Raw genomic sequence first — 26228 nt, 5'->3', positions numbered from 1 at the left:
TTTACTCCAGACAGGGATGTACAATTGCTGAAGTTCATCCATGTGATCTTTAAATGTTTGCCATTGCCTATCCACCGTCAACTCTTTAAGTATCATTTGCCAGTCTATTCTAGCCAATTCACGCCTCAAACCATCAAAGCTACCTTTCCTTAAATTCAGGATCCTAGTTTCTGAATTAACTGTGTCACTCTTCATCTTAATAAAGAATTCTACCATGTTATAGTCACTCTCCCCCAAGGGGCCTCGCACAACAAGATTGCTAATTAGTCCTTTCTCATTACACATCACCCAGTGCAGGATGGCCAGCTCCCTAGTTGGTTCCGCGACATACTGGTTTAGCAAACCATCCCTAATACACTCCAGGAAATCCTCCTGCACCGCATTGCTACCAGTTTGGTTAGACCAATCATTATGCAGATTAAAGTCACCCATGATAACTGCTGTACCTTTATTGCATCCATCCCTAATTTCTTGTTTTATGCTGTCCCCAACCTTACTACTACTGTTTGGTGGTCTGTACACAACTCCCACCAACGTTTTCTGCCCCTTGGTATTCCGTAGCTCCACCCATACCGATTCCACATCATCCAAGCTAATGTCCTTCCTTACTATTGCATTAATTTCCTCTTTGACCAGCAATGCCACCCCGCCTCCTTTTCCTTTCTGTCTATCCTTCCTAAATGTTGATACCCTTGGATGTTGAGTTCCCAGCCTTGGTCACCCTGGAGCCATGTCTCCGTGATGCCAATTACATCATACCCGTTAACTACTATCTGTGCAGTTAATTCGTCCACCTGATTCCGAATACTCCTCGCATTGAGGTACAGAACCTTCAGGCTTGTCTTTTTAACACACTTTGCCCCTTTAGAATTTTGGTGTAATGTGGCCCCTTTTGCTTTTTGCCTTAGGTTTCTCTGCCCTCCACTTTTACTTTTCTTCTTTCTATCTTTTGCTTCTGCCCCCATTCTACTTCCCTCTGTCTCCCTGCATAGGTTCCCATCCCCCTGCCATATTAGTTTAATTCTTCCCCAACCGCACTAGCAAAGACTCCCCCTCGGACATTGGTTCCGGTCCTGCCCAGGTGCAGACCACCCGTTTGTACTGGTCCCACCTCCCCCAGAACCGGTTCCAATGTCCCCCAGGAATTTGAATCCCTCCCTTGTGCACCACTGCTCAAGCCACGTATTCATCTGAGCTTGCAACTGGCACTGGTAGCAATCCTGAAATTACTACTTTTGAGGTCCTACTTTTTAATTTAGCTCCTAGCTCCCTAAATTCGTCTCGTAGGACATCTCGTAGGCATATAAATTGGCCAGAAAAAGCAGCAAACCTGAGGACTGGGAGTAATTTAGAATTCAGCAGAGGTGGACAAAGGGTTTAATTAGGAGGGGGGAAATAGAGTATGAGAGGAAGCTTGCCGGGAACATAAAAACTGACTGCAAAAGCTTCTATAGATATGTGAAGAGAAAAAGATTAGTGAAGACAAACGTAGGTCCCTTGCAGTCAGAATCAGGTGAATTTATAATGGGGAACAAAGAAATGGTAGACCAACTGAACAAATACTTTGGTTCTGTCTTCATGAAGAAAGACATAAATAACGTTCCAGAAATACTAGGGGACCGCGGGTCGAGCGAGACGGAGAAACTGAAGGAAATCCTTATTTGTCAGGAAATTGTGTTAGGGAAATTGATGGGATTGAAAGCCGATAAATCCCCAGGGCCTGATAGTCTGCATCCCAGAGTACTTAAGGAAGTTGCCCTAGAAATAGTGGATGCATTGGTGATCATTTTCCAACAGGCTATGGACTCTGGATCAGTTCCTATGGACTGGCGGGTAGCTAATATAACACCACTTTTTTAAAAAGGCGGGAGAGAGAAAACGGGGAATTATAGACCAGTTGGCCTGACATCAGTAGTGGGGAAAATGTTGGAATCAATTATTAAAGATGAAATAGCAGCGCATTTGGAAAGCAGTGACAGTATCGGTCCAAGTCAGCATGGATTTATGAAAGGACAATCATGCTTGACAAAACTTCTAGAATTTTTTGAGGATGTAACTAGTAGAGTGGACAAGGGAGAACCAGTGGATGTGGTGTATTTGGACTTTCAAAAAGCTTTTGACAAGGTCCCTCACAAGAGACTGATGTGCAAAATTAAAGCACATGGTATTGGTGGTAATGTATTGACGTGGATAGAGAACTGGTTGGCAGACAGGAAGCAGAGAGTTGGGATAAACGGGTCCTTTTCAGAATGGCAGGCATTGACTAGTGGGGTGCCGCAGGGCTCAGTGCTGGGGCCCCAGCTATTTACAGTATACATCAATGATTTAGATGAAGGAATTGAGTGTAATATCTCCAATTTTGCAGATGACACTAATCTGGGTGACAGTGTGAGCTGTAAGGAGGATGCTAAGAGGCTGCAGGGTGACTGGGATAGGTTCGGCGAGTGGGCAAAATGCATGGCAGATGCAATATAATGTGGATAAATGTGAGGTTTTCCACTTTGGTGGCAAAAACATGAAGGCAGATCATCTGAATGACGGCAGATTAGGAAAAGGGGAGGTGCAACGAGACCTGGGTGTCATGGTATATCAGTCATTGAAGGTTGGCATGCAGGTGCAGCAGGCGGTGAAGAAGGCAAATGGTATGTTGGTCTTCATAGCTAGGGGGATTTGAGTATAGGAGCAGGGAGGTTTTGCTGCAGCTGTACAGGGCCTTGGTGAGGCCTCACCTGGAATATTGTGTTCAGTTTTGGTCTCCTAATCTGAGGAAGGACGTTCTTGCTATTGAGGGAGTGCAGCGAAGGTTCACCAGACTGATTCCCAGGATGGCAGGACTGACATATGAGGAGAGACTGAATCGACTGGGCCTGTATTCACTGGAATTTAGAAGAATGAGAGGGGATCTCATAGAAACAGATAAAATTCTGATGGGACTGGACAGATTAGATGCAGGAAGAATGTTCCCGAAGTTGGGGGAGTCCAGAATCAAGGGTCACAGTCTAAGGATAAGGGGTAAGCCATTTAGGACCGAGATGAGGAGAAACTTCTTCACTCAGAGTATTGTTATCCTGTGGAATTCTCTTCCGCAGACAGTTGTTGATGCCAGTTCATTAGATATATTCAAGAGGGAGTTGGATATGGCCCTTACGGTTAAAGGGATCAAGGGGTATGGAGAGAAAGCAGAAAAGGGGTACTGAGGTGAATGATCAGGCATGATCTTATTGAATGGTGGTGCAGGCTCGAAGGGCCGAATGGCCTACTCCTGCACCTATTTTCTATGTTTCTGTTTCTATGCTGCCATGCCTTTCTGAAAGATCACTTACAGCCCCAATGTTGGATGCCTAAAACCTGCGAACAAATACTGACGAAGCACATGCAACATCCAAATCGAAACAGATGGAAGGAACAAAAACATTCACACAGTATCACCTGTTTTACTCTGGTAGGTATATGTGCTGCAACAGCAGAGAAACCTTATCTGAACCCTTCCTATTTTTCTCTTTTCAGTCCAAACACTCCCATAATAGAAGGGAGCAGCTGCGGACAGGCGGGGGTCCGCCTCAAACAATCCCGTTGGCGGATGTGGAGGAAAGAGTCTCGGCCCTCATCGGAGTCTCAGCTCGGGCAGTTGCCAGGGGTGATGCTGAGCCCCCTTCGGGTAGTGAAGGTATGTAAATGGATGGCACGACTCCAGATACTGCAGTGAGATATATTGTGGAGTTGCAGCAGCCCTTCAAATGAACATGTGCAATGCCGCTTTCCTCATGTCACTCTGCCCCCTCCCTTGCTGCTAACCACTCCTCTGTTGTTTTCTACTTCCAGATGACCAACCAGAAGCGCAGCATCCCGCGAGGGAGGCCTCCACGTCAGGCCATGGTGGAGATGATGAAGGAGAGGAGGAACCTGCTCCGGCGGAGCATCAGAGCCCACCAGTTGGGATTAAGTACTTCTGGCGACAACGCTGACTTCCCAGGGTGTCCGTACAGCAATGCAGTACCAGGGTGGACTCTCGCAGGCCAGCTCTCCAGAGGGTGAGTCAGTAAAGTCGCTCTGCTCAAAGACAGGTAAACGTGGAACTGGATGTGCTGGAAATGTCTAGGGAAACCACAGGAATGCATCATAAGCTTATGGATGCACTGGGATGGATCCCAGCGAGCACTGACAAGCTCACTGCGACTGTTGTGGAGGCAGTGTCCCAGATTGTCGTTACGAGTCGTGAGTCCAGAGAGGCCATCACTGCCCACACACAGAGGCTGGTGGCCTCCAGCAGCGACAGTGGAGTTCCAGAGTGTGTGGCGCGTACCATTGATCACACCGCAGACTCGGGCGCATCACAGGCACAAGCTTTGCTTCAGCTTGGCCAGATAATGCGGTCCATGTCTGCTTCCATACTCTCTGCATTCCCCACTGTCCCACGGGGACATTGTGCTCTGGTTGCCAAGGCCCAGCCCTGTCAGAGAGTCAGTGGCTCCACGGAAATGACAGGTCATTCCTCTGGATGACAGTATTCCGGATGCAACCACTCGCTCGCCAAGCATGCACCATACACAATTGACACCTCAGCCACCTGTGGCTGGTCACGCTGATGATGAGGTGCCCCAGTTCAAAGTCGGGCCTTCCAGGCCAAGAGCTGGTCCAGGGTGTCCTCACATGCTGTCTGCATTGTCTGGCTCCCCCCAACATAGCAGCCGTGCTGTATGCCCTTAGGATTAATTGAGGAGGAGCAGCAGGCATGGAAAGGGGTTGAAGGGACGGCGGGGGGGGGGGGGGGGGGGGGGGGGGGGGAAGTCTTGCAAAAACCCATTAAAGGCTAACAACCCTTCATTGCCAGGAATGTCTGTACCATTGTCCACATTATATGTAGTTGTGTGATTGCAATGCACTCATCTTCAATGGTGTTGTTGCATGAAGCAGTCTTGTGTTAGTTAACATTTTGTTCACTGCAGGGAACAGTTTTGTGTTCATTGATAGTCTTTAAGCATTGTATAGTTTGGGGTTTTTGGGGGGAGGAAAAATTGTAAATGTTGCATTCCGATAAAAATGTTTGTTTGATCTGTACAATTGGAGTCTTATGTATCATTCGCAGAATAAATTGTAGAATAGCCAGCACGGTGTCATAGAGTAGCAAATCAATGCTGCAACTCTACCTTCCCCGTTCAACCAATGATGAGCTGCGATATAAGACTCTTGCTGTGGCCACATCTCCACGCTGCCTCCACTATGGTTATGATGGATGCGCAATGGATTCCTCGCCAGACTCCTCTTCCTCGTTCTCCTCCTGCTGAGGTGGTCCTGCAATCCCCACTAGCAATGTCAGTCCCCTCATGATGGCCAAGATGTGTAGCATGCAGCACACGACAATGAACTCAGAGACCAGTTATGGGGCGTATTGAAGGCTGCCTCCAGAGTGCTCCAGGCATTGGAAGCACTGCTTCAGCACGCCAACTGTCTGTTCGATGATGCTGCGGGTGACTGCATAGCTCACATTATAGCGCTGCTCGGCTTCTGTGGCAGGGTTCCGGAGTGGGGTCATGACCAGGCGGCCAGGCTGTATCTTTTATCCCCTATTAGCCAGCTCTGACCTTGTCTTTGCCGCTGAAACATTCGTGAGACACTGCTCTTGTTGTGTATCTGTAAAGCATGCACTCCCATATTCCGCCACCAGGGAGCACATCCCCTGAGGTCCCAGGGGATCCCAGCATCCCTTGGGAGCACTGCATATAAGCCGGCCTCTAAGGCCTGCTCCTCACTCTGGAGTGTCTTAATAAAGACTGAGGTCACTGTTACTTTAACCTCCCTGTGTGCAGTTTCATCTGTGTTAGGAACACAATAGCTCTCACGCAAGATGAAAGCACCATGTGTGCTCCCTGGATAGTGGGCATTCACTGTGAGGATACGCTGAGTGTGGTCGCAGACCAGCTGTACGTTTAGGGTGTGGTATCCCTTTCTGTTTCTGAAGGGCTCTGCATTGTGTGATGGTGCTCGCAAGGAAATGTGTGTACAGTCAATGGCACCTTGAACCTTAAGGAAGCCTGCAAATCATCCAAACCCTCGAGCCCTCTCATTCTGGCTGTCCCTGCTCATTGGGAACTTTATGAAGTCCATTCTGCAGGCATACAGTGCCCTTGTATCCTGGCGAATGCAGCAATGTGCAATGTGCAGTGTGCTGCGAGATGCTGCGTATGTCCCATGCTGTTGGCTGGAAGAAGCCGGAGGCATAGAAGGCCATTGCCACAGTCACCTTCACCTCGAAGGGCAGCGCAGTCCTGTTGGCGCAGGTAGGCTGTAGGTCTGCCTATAGGAGCTGGCATATCTCACTCAGTCAGTACTTCTTTTCGGAAGTACAACCTTCGAACGCACTGCGCATGAGAGATGTGGAGGTATGAGCGATGCTCCCTGTAAACCTGTGGGGCGTAAGGCCTCCTCACCAAATGTCTGCGACCTCTTCGATTTCGTGGCCCAACATGGCCAAGAACCCTTCTTCCAGCTTGAAGCCACCTGCCAATAGCAACCAGCATGATTTGATGGCGAACTAGCATTGCCCCCATTGAAATCTCTCACTGACCGTGTAGCAAAGTGTTATGGCACGTAAAAGTGTTGTTTGCAACTCGGAGCCTCACACAGTATTCTGCGTGCAACCGTAGCAGTCACTGACAACTGCGATGTAAGATCCTCCAGCCTCTGTTTAAATATGCCGCCAATAGCGCCTGCTGCACCCTGGGACTGCCTAGATTTTTCAGTCGTTTCCTGGGGCATTAAATGAGGCGTTAAGGCTGAAAATTCCATCCGGGGCGCTAGCGCAGCGTTGCACGACGATTTACATCATACTGTCGGTCAAAACAGAGGGCGGGGCAGTAAGTTTTTGCGCTGCCACAAAACCATGTGTGAAACTTCCGGCCGGGCACTAAATCCTGGAAGCCCCATTTCACGGCCAGAAACAGCATTACTGCTCAGCCTATGCCTCACAGACAACCTGACAACCTCCAATGAAACGGAGCCACAGAATGTCCATCGTGCCTGGTCCACCATAATTAGCACCTGCGAAGAGACTCTTGGTTCTACCAGAAAACATCAAGACTGGTTCGATGATAATGACCAGGAGATCTAGGAGCTAATAAACTGCAAACGCAAGGCATTTCTGAATTGGAAACAATTCCACAACTTGACTGAATAAAAGCAGACCTACAGACAGCTGAAGGCAGAGGTCCAAAAAACTCGTGACTTAAAGAACAAATGGTGGATCGAAAAAGCGCAGGAGATCCAGCACCTTGCTGACAATCACGCTGTGCGTGGATTTTTTAGTGCAGTCAAGTCCACCTAGGCCCAAGCACTCAAGGTCCTATTTCACTGAGAGCCAAGAACGGAGAGGTGCTCATCAAGGACAGAGAGGCAGTCAATGTCCACTGGAAGGAGCACTTCGAGGATCTTCTCAACCAAGACTCTGTCTTTGACGTAAGTGTCCTTGACTCCATCCCACAGCATGCTACCCGTCACCACCTCGGCACAATCCCAACCTGACATGAGATTGAAAAGGCCATCCGACAACTGAAAAAGAACAAGGCCTCAGGAGCAGATTGAATCCCCGCCGAAGTACTGAAGCATGGTGGAGAAGTACTCAGCACGAATCCATGACCTCATCTCTCTTATCTGGAAGGAGGCGAGCATGTCTGGGGATCTCAAAGATGCCGTAATTGTGACCATCTTCAAGAAAGGGGACAAATCCGACTGCGGTAATTACAGAGGAGTTTCCCTGCTGTCTTCCACAGGGAAACTCATCGCAAGAATCCTCCTCAATCATCTCCTCCCACTGGCTGAAGAGCTCCTCCCAGAGTCACAATGTGGATTCCGCCTACTAAGGGGCACAACGGACATGATCTTCACCGCGCGACAAATCCAAGAAAAATGTAGGGAGCAACCACCTCTGTACATGGCTTTCTTTGACTGCACAAAGGCCTTCGACTCTGTCAACCGGGAGGGATTATGGAATGTCCTTCTCAAATCGGCTGTTCTCAAAAATTCTTCACCATCCTCCAATTGCTTCACGATGACATGCAAGCCATGATTCTTACCAACAGATCCACCACAGACCCAATTCAAGTGCAGACCGGGGTCAAGCAAGGCTGTGGCATCGCACCATTTATATAGCACCTTTCACAACCTCAGGACTTCCAAAGCACTTTGCAACCAACTCATTTCTTTACTGTTGTAATCAAGGACTTTCAGCATGGATTTGTTAAAGGAAAGTCATATTTAACAAATTTCATAGAATTTTTTGAAGAACTGACTAATGAATAGAGTGTAGGGATGCAGAAACGGTAAAAGCCGATACCAACTGGTTGGGCCAAATAGTCTGCTCCTCAATTGTAATTTCTATGCAGTGTATTTCCTACATTATAACAGTGACTACACTCCAAAAGTACTTAATTGGCTCTAAAGCGTTTTGAGATGTCCGGTGGTCATGAAAGATGCTATATAAATCCAAGACTTTCTTTCTTCTACAGATCTCCAGAAAGCATTCAATAAAGTGTCCCACAAGAGGCTTGTTAGAACAGTTCAGTCCCATGGTATAATAGGAAATGGAGCTGGATGGATAGAAAGTTGGCTGACATGAAGCCAAGCGTCAAGATAAATGGGAGGTGGACTGGAGAAGGGTTTGAAGTGTATATTCAAGGAGTCAGTAATGGGTTCATTTTTGTTGTCAGTATTGGGTTCACTTTTGTTGTCAGTATATATAGATAAATTGAACTCGGGTCTCGGGAACACGATCTTAAAATGTGCAGATGACACAAATGTCGGGGGTTTGGCAAACAATGACAATGATTTGGCGGAATGGGAAGACAGGTGGCAGGTATGTTAATACAGTTAAGTGTGAGGTAATACACAGAGAAAAAACAAGAAAAGCAAGAATACATTCAATGGAATGACATTGAAAAATGTGGACGAACAGAGAGATCTAGGCATTCAAATACTTCATGAAAGTGAGAATGCAGGTAGATAAAGCCACGAACAAGGCCAACAGCATTTGGGGGTTTTAGAAATAGGGGCACAGAAAACAAGAGTAAATAAGTAATAATAAATTGTACAAGGCATTGAATTGACCACAGTTACAGAAAGGTCATTAAAGTCTGCGAGAGTGGAGAACACAGAGTCACCAGGATAATGGCAGGGTTAGGACACTGTTGTTATGACAGGCAACGCAAGATACTAAGGCTATTTCCACTGAAGCACAGAAGGCGAGGAGGTATTTAAAATTGTGAAGAGTTTTGATAGCATGAATGGGGAAAGGCTATTTCCTCTGTGTGGGGTGTCAATGAATGAGCGAATATCAATTTAACATTGTCACTAAGAGTGAGGAAAGAGGAAAAAGTTTCTTTACAGAAACTAGGCGAATATAGAATACTTTGCCACAGGAAATGGTTGATGCAGAGACCAGTACATCTTACAGGAAAAATTGATAAGTATTTGAAGCAGAGAGAAATACAGGAGAGACTGCAGGGCAGTGGAATTAGTTTTGGATGGCCCTAGTAAAAGGTTGGCACAGATATGACAGCTGCTTGGGAAATGGTGCATCACAAAAGAGGAAGACAAACGTTAATTTAAGCTGTAGAGGGAATGGGTAGGGTGAAACAATATACAGTTATAAAATAAACAGCAGTTATATGTTATGTCCTTGAAATATCTGATGAATAAATTTAAATATGTGATCGTAGTCTCTGTCTATCTGATGTCACCCTTAAAAGTCTAATAGCTCAATTACTGAATGTCTTATGACCATGTGATCAACTATTTAACTGAGGATCCTTTGCTATGTCTGTAACCTCCTCCAACCCTACAACACGCCAAGATCTGTGTTCCCCCAACTCTGGCCCCCCCTGCATCTCCACTCCCTTCGCCCCACCATTGTTAGACATGCCTTCAGCTGTCAATTCCCCAAGCTCTGGAATTCCCTACCTAAACATCTCCACCTGCCAGTTTGACCAAGCTTTTAGTCCCCCCTTCCAATATCTCCTCCTTCAACTCAGTGTCAATTTGTCTGATTACGCTTCTGCGAAATGCCTTGTGACGTTTTCCTATGTTAAAGACACTATGCAAATGCAAACTGTTGTTGGATTACTCGGAACACAGTCATTATAAATGCACATACCTTCACCAGTTCAGTATACCCTGTTTCTTTAGTCATCCACCAGGGCTGAGCCTTAAGTCCATTCACATTGTAGAGTGAACGCTGCCATACTGATGCAAAGTGACCCCTTTTGTGTCCCAGCTCATACCACTTGTATGCCTGTGGATCAAATGAACCATAAAGCTATTCATATCATAAATCATACCAAAAAATGTTGTCAGCAAGTCTGTTGTTCCCACTGACCACCAACTCCTTCACTGCTAACTGCACTGAGAGCATTAAAAATAAAGCTATGGAAAAATTCCAAAACACTTAAATTACGTGTTTAAGATTCTTTTATTTCACCAATTATAGATTGGATTACTTTCCCAGATAAATTAATCAATCATATCCTGACTATTGAAAAGTGAACTTGTTTTGCCAACAGCGACATGAAAATGAGCTTTCCTATTGCTGCATTAAACTAGTCTTATTATCCGGGGCTAGATTATTAATTGGCATTTGTGACCTCGATTAAAAATAGAACTTAGCTCAAACTGGTTTGAGTACACTGCATGGATTTGAATCGATTGAAAATCATAGATTTTTCTTTGCAATATCTGAGGATACAACACTAGAGGTGGAAGAAAGAGAGGGGCCAGCAAAAGCAATATGTGAAGCATATCCAAGGATGAGATAAAAAAAGGGCTGATATATATTTAAAAAATCCAATTTAGGAGATATGTTTAGTGCAGCTTTAACTTTACTTGGAAGGTTAACCCAATCAGAGCCAGGCAATTATTTTTACTAAAAGCCTATTACAACAAAATATTGAAAGCAGGATTTTCAATCTTTCATTCAGCAGAATTTCAATGTACTTTTAACCAATTTTATTATTTTAGTGTGCATATGAGATGATATTTTGGCAGAAATGCATCACCCAAATGCATCTGTGATCTTAATTGAGTTTTTGATGAATAGATTCTATTAACCTATTTACATAAAAATGGAAACTTGCAGTTTCACTCACCTCTTGATCGCCCACTCTCTGCAATGCATCTCCCAAGTGGAAGTAAAAACGTCCATCATCAGTACCGGGATCCCCAGATATTAATCCTTCCTGGAGAGATTATATATTTTTTTTAATCTGTTTATATCACAGTCACCACACTAAAATTACATGCCTCAATACTCACAAGGTGGTATACACTTGACTTTGTATCTATTTTATTGCAAACCTTGTTGTTTCCCTGAAGGAACCACTGCCAGTGCAACTAGTTTAAAAAGTAATTCAATGGGATGTCGGCTTCGCTGGCAAGGCCAGCATTTATTACCCATTCCTAATTGCCCTTGAGAAGGTGGTGGTGGTGGTGAGCCTCCTTCTTGAACCACTGCAGTTGGTGGAGTGAAGGAACTCCCACAGTGTAATTAGGGAGGGAGTTCCAGGTCTTTGAACCAGCAACAATGAAGGAACGGTGTGTGACTGGGTGCGCGGCCCCTTTAGGGGGCTGTGTGGCCCATTCATGTGCGAAACTTAATTTTGAAAAAGCCGGTCCCAGACTGCACGGGACAGGCAGAGTTGCACAGCCGCGTCGGTTGGAAGAAATGTTGTTCAGAAGGTGAGTCACTCGCCGCAGAATACCCAACCTTTGACCTGCTTTTGTAGTCACAGTATTTATGTGGCTGGTCCAATTAAGTTTCTGGCCCATGTGTGACCCCCAGAATGCTGATGGTAGGGGATTCAACGATGATAATACTGTTAAATGTCAAGGGGTGTTGGTCAGACTTTCTCTTGCTAGAGATCGTCGTTGCCTGGCACTTGTATGGCACGAATGTTACTTGACACTTCAGCCCTAGCCTAAATGTTGTTCAGGTCTTGCTGCTTGCGGGCATAGACTGTTTCATTATCTGAGGAGTTACTAATGGAACTGAACACTGTGCAATCATCAGAAAACATCCCCACTACTGACCTTATGATGGAGGGAAGGTCATTGATGAAGAACGTTGGGCGGAGACTGCCATGAGGAACTCCTGCAGAGATGTCTGGGGGCTGAGATGATTGGCCTCCAACAACCACAACCATCTTCCTTTGTGCGAGGTGTGACTTCAGCCAGGAGAGAGTTTTCTCCCAGATTCCCACTGACTTCAATTTTACTAGAGCTCCTTGATGTCACACTCTCAAATGCTGCCTTGATGTCAACAGCAGTCACTCTCACCTCACCTCTGGAATTCAACTTATGTCCATGTTTGGACCAAGGCTGTAATGAAGTCTGGAGCCAAGTAGTCCTGGTGGAACCCAAACTGAGCATCGATTAGCAGGTTATTGGTGAGTAAGTGCTGCTTGATAGCACTGTTGATGACACCTTCCATAGCTTTGCTGATGATTGAGAGCAGACTGATGGGGTGGTATTTGGCTGGATTGGATTTATCCTGCTTTTTGCGGATAGGACACATTTGGGCAATTTTCCACATTGCCAGGTAGATGCCAGTGCAGCTGTACTGGAACAGCTTGGCTAGAGGCGCGGCTAGTTCTGGAGCACAAGTCTTCAGCACGACAGCTGGGATATTGTCAGGACTCATAGCCATTGTGGTATCCAGTGTGCTCAGCCGTTTCTTGATATATGTGGAGTGAAACGAATTGGTTAAAGACTGGTTTCTGAGATGGTGGGCTCCTGAGGAGGAGGCAGAGATGGATCATCCACTTGGCACTTCTGGCTGAAGATGGTTATGAATCTTGCACTCACGAGCTGGGCTCCGCCATCATTGAGGATGGGGATATTCATGGAGCCTCCTCCTCCCGTTAGTTGCTTAATTGTCCACCACCATTCACGACTGGATGTGGCAGGACTGCAGAGCTTTGATTTGATCAGTTGGTTGTGGGATCACTTAGCTCAGTTTACAGGATGCTGTTTCCACTGTTTAGCATGTATGCAGTCCTGTGCTGTAGCGTCACCAGGTCGGCACTTCATTTTTAGATACACCTGGTGCTGTTCTTGTCATGCTCTTCTAAACTCCTCATTCATCCAAGATTGGTCCCTTGGCTTGATGGTAATGGTCGAGTGAGGGATATGCTGGGCCATAGGTTACAGATTGTGGTGGAATACAATTCTGCTGCTGCTGATGGCCCGCAGCATCTCATGGATACCCAGTTTGAACTGCTGGATCTGTTCTGAATCTATCCTATTTACAGTGGTAGTACCACACAACATGCTGTCCTCGATGTGAAGAGGGGATTTCGTCTCTGCAAGGACTGTGCGGTGGTCACTGCTACCAATATGGTTGTGGACAGATACATCTGCGACAGGTAAATTGGGGAGGACGAGGTCAAGTAGGTCCCTCGTGTTGGTTCTCTCACCACCTGTTGCAGGCCCAGTCTGGCAGCTATGTCCTTCAGGACTCGGCCAGTGGTGCTATTGGACCAGTGGTGCTACCAAGCCACACTTGGTAATGGACATTGAAGTTCCCCATCCAGAGTATGTTCTGTGCCCTTAGTGCTTCTTCCAAGTGGTGTTCAACATGGAGGAGTACTGATTCATCAGCTGAGGGAAGGCCCTAGGTGGTTTCCTTGCCCATGGTTGACCTGATGCCATTAGACTTCATGGGGTCTGGAGTCAATGTTGAGGACTCCCAGGGCCACTCCCTCCCAACTGTATATCACTGTGCTGCCTCCTCTACTGGTCTGTCCTGCCAGTGGGTCAGGTCTCCCAATTTTGGCACAAGTCCCCAAATGTTAATGATGAGGACTGTGCAGGGTCAACTGCGCTTGGGGTGCCTTAGTCATGTCCGGTGCCGAGGTCGCTACTGGGTGGTCCATCCGGTTTTATTAGTAGTAGCGGTTTGGTACAACTGAGTGGCTTGCTGGACCATTTCACAGGGCAGTTAACCACATCTGTGGGGTCTGAAGTCACATTTAGGCCAGACCAGGTTTCCTTCCCAAAAGACATTCTAAAAAAATAGATGGATTTTTACAAAATCTTGCAGTTTAAATGTCACCACTGATGCAGATTTTTTTAATGAACTGAATTTAAATTCACTAGCTGTCATGGTGGGATTTGAACTGATGTCTCCAGATCATTAGTTCAGGCCTCTGGATTACTGGTCCAGTAACATAACCACTGTGCTTTTGTTCCCGTTTAAATAATGTAGCAAACTGGCAAAAATGCACTTGAATCTCATGACTGCTCAGTCTAATAAACTAGTAACTGCACAAGCTGAGCAGCAATGTGATTTTTCACTCACTAAGGACATGGGAATTAAATCTTGTTCCACTTTGAACGAAGCAGCATTATGTGATGGCAGAATGCAGTTTTCCGACATTTCTCTGGCCATGCACTGGAAACCTTAAAAGAACACTCCTACTGTCTCAGCACCACACCAACATTTCCAACACAATTTAGTCATTTCCTCTGCAAACCTATTTGTACTATCAACTTTAAGGTTACATGAAGCAATAATGAAAACGTTATCTAACTCCCACTTGAATAAAGATATTAGGATAAAAATAGCTCTCCTCACCTCTTAGCTTCACACTGTCAGCAATGAACATGAAACTGATTTGAACAGTCCACAACATTTTGCTAATATACAATGCATCCCTGTGTATGTGCCAACAGAGTCACTATGCCACAATTCAAATTTACCAAGCACACAAATGATAGTTGTAAGGCACTGATTTGCTGTGAAGGCAGCACAAGGTCAGCTCAGATGGGCTTCAAAAATTAATGCACCTGGTATTAAGCAGGAAATGTAGTGTAAATCAGGATTTGGTGGAACGGCTGGGTTATCATTACCATTTTAGTTCGCTGTATTAACAGTCATACTAGAATAGTAACTTGTATTCTAACCACCTGACTGGGTTCTGGTGATCAAACATGCGGCAACATCCAACTCTAGATGAATTAATACAAAAGCAAAATACTGCAGATGTTGGAAATCTGAAATAAAAACAGAAAATGCTGGAAATACTCAGCAGGTCAGGCAGCATCTGTGGAGAGAGAAACAGAGTTAACCCGGTTTCTCTTTCCAGAGATGCTGCCTGACCAGCTGAGTATTTCCAGCACTTTCTGCTTTTATCCTTGATGAATTAACCTTGCCAGTGCAGTGCTTACCTTAAGATATGGAATGCTCTCAGCTATCTGATTTGTAGCTTTGAGGATGAATCCGTAATGAACTTTAGCAAATCCATCATTTGGAGCAAGGGCCAGAACCTGCAACAACACATCACTTTGCTGAAATGTAAGATAAAAGTGAACTACCTATTTAGCCGTGGCTCAGTTGGTAGCACCATTGTCTGAGAACGAAGGTTTTGGGTTCAAGTCCCCCTCCAGAGACTGAGCATAAAAATCTAGGTTGACACTCCAGTGAGGGAGTGCTGCATTGTTGTCTTTCAGATGAGACGTTAAACCGAGGCCCCGTCTGCTCTCTCAGGTGGATGTAAAAGATCCCATGGCACTATTTTGAGGAAGAGCAGGGGAGTTATCCCCAGTGTTCTGGCGAATATTTATCCCTCAATCAACATCATTAGAACAGATTATTTGGTCATTATCACATTGCTGTTTTTGGGAGTTGGCTGTGCACAAATTGGCTACTGTGTTTCCTACATTATAACAGTGATTACACTGCAAAAAGTACTTAATTGACTGTAAGGTGCTTTGGGATGTACTGTGGTCGTGAAAGCGTTATATAAATGTAAGTCTGTCTTTCTTTCAAACCGAATTAATCTTGATGATTTCCTGTGCAAATATATTTAAACTGTATCAAATAAACATTTCTAAGATGGGTCTGCTAACTAGCCTGAGTGAACACTAATTGCTGGCTGACAGTGAATCAGTAATAGGCAGATCACTGAAAAGGGAAATCATCAGAAACATCACTTGTGTGAGTGGATTGTCATGTAAACCACACTGCTTTTCTGACTCCTATTTTCATAAATACCTTTTTTTCATGGTATGGGAGGTTGCCTTTCACATGATTCTTATGTTCATTGAAATCACTTTATTAAAGGACATGTGGGGGATTAAGATCTTTTTCTTTTCTTTCGGTAGGAATCATTTGGCATTGATGTAAGTAAGTAAGTAAGTAAGAACTGATTGGTGAGTAGTTTTTCTTTTTTCTTTAACTTTTTTCTTTTCTTATCAGTAAGAAACCTTTGGCATTGTTGCCAAATTAAGTTAATTTAAGGGTTAAGTCATGGCAGGAGAGCCCAGACCCATGTCATGCTCCTCCTGTGCTATGTGGGAAACTTCCAGTATCCCTGACTACTATGTGTGTGGGAAGTGTGTCCAGCTGCAGCTCCTGTCAGACCGCATTGCAGCACTGGAGCTGCGCATGGATTCACTCTGGAGCATCCGCGATGCTGAGGATGATATGAATAGCACGTTTAGTGAGTTGGTCACATCACAGGTAAAGGTTACAAAGGCAGATAGGGGATGGGTGACCATCAGGCAAAGCAGGAGTAGGAAGGTAGTGCAGGAGTCCCCTGCGGTCATCTCCCTCCAAAACAGATACACCGCTTTGGATACTGATGGGGGAGATGGCTCATCAGGGGAAGGCAGCAGCAGCCAAGTTCATGGCACCATGAGTGGCTCTGCTGCACAGGAGGGCAGGAAAAAGAGTGGGAGAGCTTTAGTGGTAGGGGATTCTATTGTAAGTGGGACAGGTGTTTCTGCGGCCGCAATCGAGACTCCAGGATGGTATGTTGCCTCCCTGGTGCAAGGGTCATGGATGTCTCGGAGCGGCTACAGGACATTCTGGAGGGGGAGGGTGAACAGCCAGTTGTCATGGTGCATATAGGTACCAACGATATTTGTAAAAAATGGGATGAGGTCCTAAAGGATGAATTTAGGGAGCTAGGAGTTAAATTAAAAGGTAGGACCTCAAAAGTAGTAATCTCAGGATTGCTACCAGTGCCACGTGCTAGTCAGGGTAGAAATAGCAGGATAGTTAAGATGAATATGTGGCTTGAGAAATGGTGCAAGAGGGAGGAATTCAAATTCCTGGGACATTGGAACTGGTTCTGGGGGAAGGTGGGACCAGTACAAACCGGACGGTCTGCACCTGGGCAGGACCGGAACCGATGTCCCAGGGGAGTGTTTGCTAGTGCTGTTGGGGAGGGTTTAAACTAATATGGCAGGGGGATGGGAATCTATGCAAGGAGACACAGGGAAGTAAAATGGGGGCAGAAGCAAAAGGTAGAAAGGAGATAAGTAAAAGTGCATCGCAGAGAAATCAAAGGCATAAATCAAAAAAGGCCACATTACAACATAATTCTAAAAGAACAAAGAGTGTTAAAAAAAATAAGCCTGAAGGCTCTGTGTCTCAATATGAAGAGCATTCGTAATAAGGTGGATGAATTAACTGCGCAGACAGCTGTTAACGGATATGATGTAATTGGGATTACGGAGACATGGCTCCAGGGTGACCAAGGCTGGGAGCTCAACATCCAGGGATATTCAATATTCAGGCAGGATAGGCAGAAAGGAAAAGGAGGTTGGGTAGTGTTGCTGGTTAAAGAGGAGATTAACGCAATAGTAAGGAAGGACATTAGCTTGGATGATGTGGAATCTGTATGGGTAGAGCTGCGGAACACCAAAGGGCAGAAAACGCTAATGAGAGTTGTGTACAGACCACCAAACACTAGTAGTGAGATTGGGGATGGCATCAAACAGGAAATTAGGGGTGTGCGCAGTTATCATGGGTGACTTTAATCTACATACAGATTGGGCTAACCAAACTGGTAGCAATACAGTGGAGGAGGATTTCCTGGAGTGTATAAGGGATGGTTTTCGAGACCAATATGTTAAGGAGCCGACTAGAGAGCTGGCCATCCTAGACTGGGTGTTGTGTAATGAGAGAGGATTAATTAGCAATCTTGTTGTGTGAGACCCCTTGGGGAAGAGTGACCATAATATGGTAGAATTCTTCATTAAGATGGAGTATGACACAGTTAATTCAGAGACTAGGGTCCTGAACTTAAAGAAAGATAACTTCGATGGTATGAGACGTGAATTGGCTAGGATAGACTGGCGAATGATACTTAAAGGGTTGACGGTGGATACGCAATGGCAGACATTTAAAAATTACATGGATGAACTTCAACAATTGTTCATCCCTGTCTGGCGTAAAAATAAAAAGGGGAAGATGGCTCAACCGTGGGTAACAAGGGAAATTAGGGATAGTGCTAAATCCAAGGAAGAAACATATAAATTGGTCAGAAAAAGCAGCAAACCTGAGCACTGGGAGAAATTTAGAATGCAACTGAGGAGGACAAAGGGTTTAATTAAGAGGGGGAAAATAGATTATAAGAGTAAGCTTGCAGGGAACATAAAAACTGATTACAAAAGCTTCTATAGATATGTGAAGAGAAAAACATTAGTGAAGACAAATATAGGTCCCTTGCAGTCAGAATGAGGTGAATTTATAATGGGGAACAAAGAAATGGCAGACCAATTGAACAAATACTTTGGTTCTGTCTTCACAAAGGAAGACACAAATAACCTTCTGGAAATACTAGGGGGCCGAGGGTATAACGAAAATGAGGAACTGAAGGAAATCCTTATTAGTCAGGAAACTGTGCAAGGGAAATTGATGAGATTGAAGGCCGATAAATCCCCAGGGCCTGATAGTCTGCATCCCAAAGTACTTAAGGAAGTGGCCCTAGAAATAGTGGATGCATTGATGGTCATTTTCCAACATTCTATAAACTCTGGATCAGTTCCTATGAATTGGAGGGTAGCTAATGCAACCCCACTTTTTAAAAAAGGAGGGAGAGAGAAAACAGGGAATTATAGACCGGTTAACCTGACATCGGTAGTGGGGAAAATGTTGGAATCAATTATTAAAGATGTAATAGCAGCGCATTTGGAAAGCAGTGACAGGATCAGTCCAAGTCAGCATGGATTTATGAAAGGGAAATCATGCTTGACAAACCTTCGAGAATTTTTTGAGGATGTAACTTTTGAGGGAGAACCAGTGGATGTGGTGTATTTGGACTTTCAAAAGACTTTTGACAAGGACCCACACAAGAGATTAGTGTGCAAAATTAAAGCACATGGTATTGGGGGTAATGTACTGACATGGATAGAGAACTGGTTGGCAGACAGGAAGCAAAGAGTAGGAATGAACAGGTCCTTTTCAGAATGGCAGGCAGTGACTAGTGGGGTACCGCAAGGTTCAGTGCTGGGACCCCAGCTAGTTACAATATACATTAATGATTTAGACGAAGAAATTGAATGTAATATCTCCAAGTGTGCAGATGACACTAAGCTGGGTGGCAGTGTGAGCTGCGAGGAGGATGCTAAAAGGGTACAAGGTGACTTGGACAGGTTAGGTGAGTGGGCAAATGCATGGCAGATGCAGTATAATGTAGATAAATATGAGGTTATCCACTTTGGTGGCAAAAGCAGGAAGGCAGAATATTATCTGAATGGTGACAGATTAGGAAAAGGGGAGGTGTACGGAGACCTGGGTGTCATGGTACAGCAGTCATTGAAAGTTGGCATGCAGGTACAGCAGGCAGTGAAGGCGGCAAATGGCATGTTGGCCTTCATAGCGAGAGGAATTGAATATCGGAGCAGGGAGGTCTTACTGCAGTTGTACAGGACCTTGATGAGGCTACACCTTGAATATCGTGTAGTTTTGGTCTCCTAATCTGAGAAAGGACATTCTTGCTATTGAGGGAGTGCAGCGAAGGTTCACCATACTGATTCCCGGGATGGCAGGACTTACATATGAAGAAAAACTGGATTGACTAGGCTTATATTCACTGGCATTTAGAAGAATGAGAGGGGATCTCATAGAAATATATAAAATTCTGACGGGATTGGACAGGTTAGATGCAGGAAAAATGTTCCCGATGTTAGGGAAGTCCAGAACCAGGGGTCACAGTCTAAGGATAAGGGGTAAGCCATTTAGGATCGAGATGAGGAAAAACGTCTTCACTCAGAGAATTGTGAACCAGTGGAATTCTTTACCACAGAAAGTTGTTAAGGCCAGTTCATTGGATATATTCAAAAGGGATTTGGATATGGCCCTTACGGCTGAAGGGATCAAGGGGTATGGAGAGAAAGCAGGAATGGGGTACTGAAGTTGCATGATCAGCCATGATCATATTGACTGGTGGTGCAGGCTCAAAGGGCCAAATGGCCTACTGCTGCACCTATTTTCTATGTTTCTATGTCTATGTTTCTTTAACAATTAGGAGCAGGAATAAGCCATATGGCCCCTCGAGCCTGCTCCGCCATTCAACAAGATCGTGGTTGATCTTCGACCTCAACTCCAATTTCCCGCCCGATCTCCATATCCATTGATTCCCCTAAAGTCCAAAATTCTGTCTATTTCAGTCTTGAATATACTCAACGATTCAACATCCACAGCCCTTTGGGGTAGAGAATTCTAAAGATTCACAACCCTGAGTGAAGAAATTCTTCATTGCGTCTTAAATGGCCGAGCCCTTGTCCTGAAACTATACCCCCCTAGTTTTAGACTCTCCAGCCAGGGAATCAACCTCTCAATACCTACCCAGTCAATCCCCCTCAGAATCTTATATGTTTCAATGAGATTACCTCTCATTTTTCTAAACTCGAAAAGTATAGGCCAAAACTACTCAATCTTTCTTCATAGCACAACCCTCTCATCCCAGGAATCAATCTAATGAATCTTCGCTGCACTGCCTTTAAGGCAAGTATATCCTTCTTCAGATAAGATCATCAAAACTGTGCACAGTACTCCAGGTATGGTCTCACCAAAGCTCTATACAATTGCAGCAAGATTTCCTTACTCTTGTACTCCAATCTACTTGTAATAAAGGCCAACATACCATTTGCTTTCTTAATTGAAGGTCAACTGTGTTTCCTGTACGAGGACACCTAAATCTCTCTGAACACCAACATTTAATAGTTTCTCACCATTTAATGGGCCCAAGTTTCGAGCCGCGCCTAGAACGGCGCAGTCCCGACCTGGACGCCCGTTTTTCGCGCCACAAAGTGCGCCTAAAAAAACCGTCCAGATTCTCCAGCTCCCCGCAGGTTGTTTGCAGCTCGGCGCAGCGCAGCACGAGCAGTAGGGGGCAGAGCCAGGTCCCTGCGCTGAAAACAGTGCCTGGACCTCTGCACATGCACGCTACAGTGGGCGCGCATGTGCAGTAGCTCCAGGCGCCCAAAACTGTGTGGGAGGGGCCCGAAGCACGTAGCCCCTAGCTCTGGCCGAATGGCCTCACTGGGGCTGCATGAATAAGGCTCCTCCCACGGCCAGCTCCTGCTTCCTCCCGACCCGACTTGACTCCCGCTTCCCGCCCCCGGACCGGACCCGACACCCGCTCCCCCCCCGCCCCCGGACCGGACTGGACCCGACCCGACTCCCGCCCGGACCCAACACCGACCCGACTCCCGCTTCCACCCCCGCTTCCACCCCCCGCCCCTGGACCGGACCCGACCTCCGCTTCCACCACCCCCCCCCTGCCCCCGGACCCGCCGGACTGGATCCGACCTGACCTCCCTCTCCCTCTCCCTCCCTCCCTCCCCCCGAACCGAACCGACCTCTCTCCCACCACACCCCCCGACCCGACCCAACGCCACCTACCTGTAAATCTGGTGCTGGGGACGGGCCCTGCCCGAAGTCTCGGGCCCGGCCCGTTTCCCCCCCCCCCCCCCCCCAAATCTCCTTTCTCCCCCCCCCCCATCTCCTTTCCCGCCCCCCATCTCCTTTCCCGGCCCCCATCTCCTTTCCCGCCCCCCATCTCCTTCCCCCCCCCCCCATCTCCTTCCCCCCCCCCCCATCTCCTTCCTTCCCCCCCATCTCCCCCATCCTTCCCCCTGCTCCCTCTACCCCACTCCCCTCGCTGTCAGAAACACAGACACTGACAGACAGAGAATGAGAGACACACACAGATAGACAGAGAGATAGAGACACTGACAGACACACACTGGGGGGGGGGGGGGGGGCATCCCAGCACGCTGTTGGAGGGCTCCCAGTGCTGCAGTCAGTAAGTAGAAAATGTTCTATTTATTGATTTAAAAAAAAAATTATTTCTTATTAATTTTTTTTGATTGATTTATTGATGTATTTATCATTTATTGTTGATGATGGCTCTTTATTTGTAAAACGGAAGTGTTTAATGTTTGTAAACTTCCCTTTAAACCCCCCCCCCCCCATTCCCTACGCCTGATTTGTAACCTACGCCTGATTTTCTAAAGTGTAGACAAGGTTTTTTTCGAGCGTACAAAAATCTTCACTTACTCCATTCTAAGTTAGTTTGGAGTAAGTTTTCATTGACGAAACTTTGAAAACAGGCGTAAGTGGCCGGACACGCCCCCTTTTGAAAAAAATTCTGTTCCAAAGTGAAACTGTTCTAACTGACTAGAACTGGAGCAAACTAAATGACGAGAATTCCGATTTCTAAGATACTCCGTTCTACACCAGTTGCCCCTAAAAATCAGGAGCAAATCATGTGGAAACTTGGGGCCAATATTCTGTATTTCTATTTTTCCTACTAAAGTGAATCTCAAATTTCCCCACATTATACTTCATCTGTCACCTTATTGCCCACTCACTTAACCTGTCTATATCCCTTTGAATGCTCTTTGTGTCCTCCTCACAGCTTACTTTCTCACCTAGCTTTTTATCATCAGCAAACTTGAATACATTATACTCGGTCCCTTCATCCAAGTCATTATTATAAATTAGAAACAGCTGAGGCCCAAACACTGATCCTTGCAGCACCCCACTAGTTACAGCCTGCCAACTGTAAAATGACCTGTTTATCCCTACTCTCTGTTTTCTGTCAGTTAACCAATCCTCTATCCATGCTAATATATTACTCCCAACAGAATAAGCCCTTAACTTGCATAACAACCTTTTATGTGGCATCTTATCGAATGCTTTTTGGAAATCTAAATATACTACATCCCCTGGTTCCCCTTTATTTACCCTGATAGTTACAGCCTCAGAAAACTCAAACAGATTTGTTAAACACTATTTCCCTTTCAAAAACCATGTTGACTCTGCCTAATCATATTATGATTTTCTAAATGCCCTATTACCACTTCCTTAATAATGGATTCCAGTATTTTCCTAACAAATGATGTCAGGGTAACTAACTGGCCTGTAGTTCCCCGTTTTCTCTCTCCCTCCCTTCTTGAATAGCGGGGTTACATTTGCTACCTCCCAATCCGCTGGGACCATTCTAGAATCTAGGGAATTTTGGAAGATCACAACCAATGCATCCAACATCTCGGCAGCCACCTCTTTTCGAACCCTAGGATGTTGACCCTCAGGTCCAGGGGGATTTGTCAGCTTTTAGTTCCATTGGTTTCTCAAGTACTTTTTCTCTAGCGATCTTAATTAGTTTAAGTTCCTCACTCTCATTAGCCCCTTGGTACCCCACTACTTTTGGTAAGTCTTTTGTGTCTTCTACTGTGAAGATAAATACAAAATATTTGTTTCAAGTCTCTGCCATTTCTTCATTCCCCATTATAATTTCTCCTGTCTCAGCCTCTAAGGGACCAACACTTACTTTTGCTACTCTCTTCCTTTTTACATACTTGAAGAAGCTCTTATAATCTGTTTTTATATTTCTTTGCTAATTTACCCTCATTCTATTTTCACCCTTTTAATCAATTTTTTGGTCATCTTTTGCTGGTTTCTGACGCTCTCCCAATCCTCAGACTTACTACTATTCCGCAACATTATAAGCCTCCTCTTTTAATTTAATATCGTTAACTTCTGTAATTAGCCACAGATGCATTACTTTTTCATGGAGCTTTTATTTCTCAATGGAATTTACATTTGTTGAGAATTTTGGAATATTTCTTTAAATGCTTACCACTGCTTTTCTACTGTCAGACTTTTTAATCCAATTTCCTAATTTACTTTAGCCAACTTGCCCCTCATACCTATGTAATTGGCTTTATTTAAGTTTAAGACTCTCATTCCAGATTTAAGTATTTCACTCTCAAACCAAAGTGAAATTCTATCATATTATGATCACTCTTTTCCAGAGGATCCTTTACTATGAGATTACTAATTAACCCTATCTCATTACAGAATACAAAATCTAAACTAGCCTCTTAAGGACAAACACGAGAAAGGAAACAGAAAGCAATGAAGATAAACAAGGTAAAAGAGACAAATGGAAATCCCGTCTGAGGGAAGAACAGAACTTCTTTAAGGTGGGCATTCCTAAGAGAAGTGGCAGTGAATTAAACACTAATACAAAAGCAAAATACTGCGGATGCTGGAATCTGAAATAAAAACAGATAATGCTGGAAATTTCAGGTGGTCAGGTAGCATCTTCTTTGCTTTCTGTCCCTTCCTGTCACACTCTGTTCATCTTTACCCATATCACTACGCTGCTCCATTACCTTGACTTTTCCCTTTAGATTTCTAAATTTCCCCTCACTCCTCCTTCCATGAAGTTTCTCTATGAAATCCAAGATTACTTAACATTTTTTGTTATTCATGCAGATTTCTAAAAAGTACAAGCTGGCTAGTTGAGCATTGTGGCATGGTGGGGTCAGTCATGTACATGAGATGTAGTAAATAGCTAAACTGTGGAAAAATATATTAAATTATTTAATAACTATAAAAACAGAAGTTCATTTGGAAAATTGTATGTTGATTGGATGCTGAGAACTGCAATGTATTTTTCTGGAAATGAACTGCTTAGAATGTAAATACAAAAGTTGTGAGAAAATGCGAGGTCAACAGGGGGGGGGGGAAAGGGTGGAATGTTCACATTAACCACTGCACTGCTAATTATGGATTTTGATACTAAAAAACTACTGAGTTTCCACAAGGTTAAAAGCTAAAGCTTCAGGAAGCCACGGGTTAATTCTAAGTCCAGATTGACCTTTGTATTCAGGGACACCATGCAATTATGTTAATGACTTGTGAGAGTATAGGGTCAATGAGAACAAAGGAGGGGCATGGTTCTGATCCTGATGAGAACCATGGCAATGGAATTTTTGAAAACAAATAGCTGAAAACATGTTTGAGAGAGTGATCTGGCACAGTTTGATTGGCAGTCTAGACAGAGAGGCGGCCGTTGTTTCCAGGCAACACTATCTGGAAGAATTTGAGAGAATTGAAATGAACCCACTTTCTTTTCTCTCCGGAGTCTGGTCTCTAGACTCTTTCTATTCTTACTCCATTCATTCTTAATTTTCTGGCTTTGTGCCTGACACCAGGTAACAAAAGTGCATTATCTTCCTGAAGTAAGTATCTGGTAAACATTTTCTTCATTTAGGAAAGGGAAAGAGCCAGGAGCTCTCTTCACAATCTTGTCAAATACAAGTAAATAATTTTTCCAACATTATTTACATCAGTGCATCATTTGTTCATAAACAAACTAAATAAGATTTGCCAAATACCGTAGACGTATGCAATGGTTGTGAGCTATACATGTAGTTTTGATCCAGTATGTGAGATTCTTTTACCAGGTTTAATAATGTGTATTTTCTCTAAAAGCACATACAAAGCAAAGCCCAATTTAACAGTCTGATTATGTGCATTGTTGAGATGGTGTCCAGGTAATTTGTTGCATGTCATGTAGCGTGGATTGTAACTGACTGATAATCTGATTTCTATTTTGTTCATCACCCTCCAAATATGGCAAGGGAGGAAATGCATACATTTGCATAACCTGAAACACACATGGTTGGAGGGATAATGAAGTGTTCTATGGATTGTTACATTTTACAGTAACTATCAGCACTTCTGTGCATCTACATTGGGATAATGGGACCTTTAGAATGATGTTGGCTGCATTGATGAGTACTATGTGGAATAGGATGAGTATTTTTTTCTTATCCCTCTAATTTACTCTCCTCCTTTCCTGAAGATGCTGATTCATGCTAGGATACAGTTCCACAGTGCCAGCCATCCTCTAGTATCTTGTCTAAGTGGCCACCCTTCATATATGAGCCTAGATAATGAATGTTAGCAGAGAAATCAGCTGAACTTGATCCTGTTCTTGTCCATTGTCCACATACGCACACTTACCAGCAGAGGTGATTGAAAAGCAATCCAGTGCCAGACTAATTTCCCCCCCCCACCTTTTAGCCTAGGGTTGCTGAGGCACCATTTGTAGCAATAACCCAGCAGAGATCAGCTTATTTAGCACAGATTGAGG

The 26228-nt window shown here is 44.8% G+C and overlaps 1 protein-coding gene across 1 annotated transcript in view; it reads right to left on the bottom strand.

Annotated features, from left to right (window-relative positions):
* unm_hu7910 (un-named hu7910) overlaps positions 1 to 26228 on the bottom strand; it is a 397894-nt gene that overhangs the window by 35514 nt on the left and 336152 nt on the right. Inside the window, 3 exon segments of the mRNA XM_070891910.1 lie at positions 10145 to 10282; positions 11133 to 11222; positions 15211 to 15309. Of these exon segments, the coding sequence (XP_070748011.1) occupies positions 10145 to 10282; positions 11133 to 11222; positions 15211 to 15309 (327 nt within the window).

The sequence above is a fragment of the Pristiophorus japonicus genome, chromosome 1 (assembly GCF_044704955.1).
Source record: "Pristiophorus japonicus isolate sPriJap1 chromosome 1, sPriJap1.hap1, whole genome shotgun sequence".
Lineage (NCBI taxonomy): Eukaryota > Metazoa > Chordata > Chondrichthyes > Pristiophoridae > Pristiophorus > Pristiophorus japonicus.
Note: the sequence above shows the minus strand (reverse complement) of the source record. Positions and strands in the feature narration are given on the sequence as shown.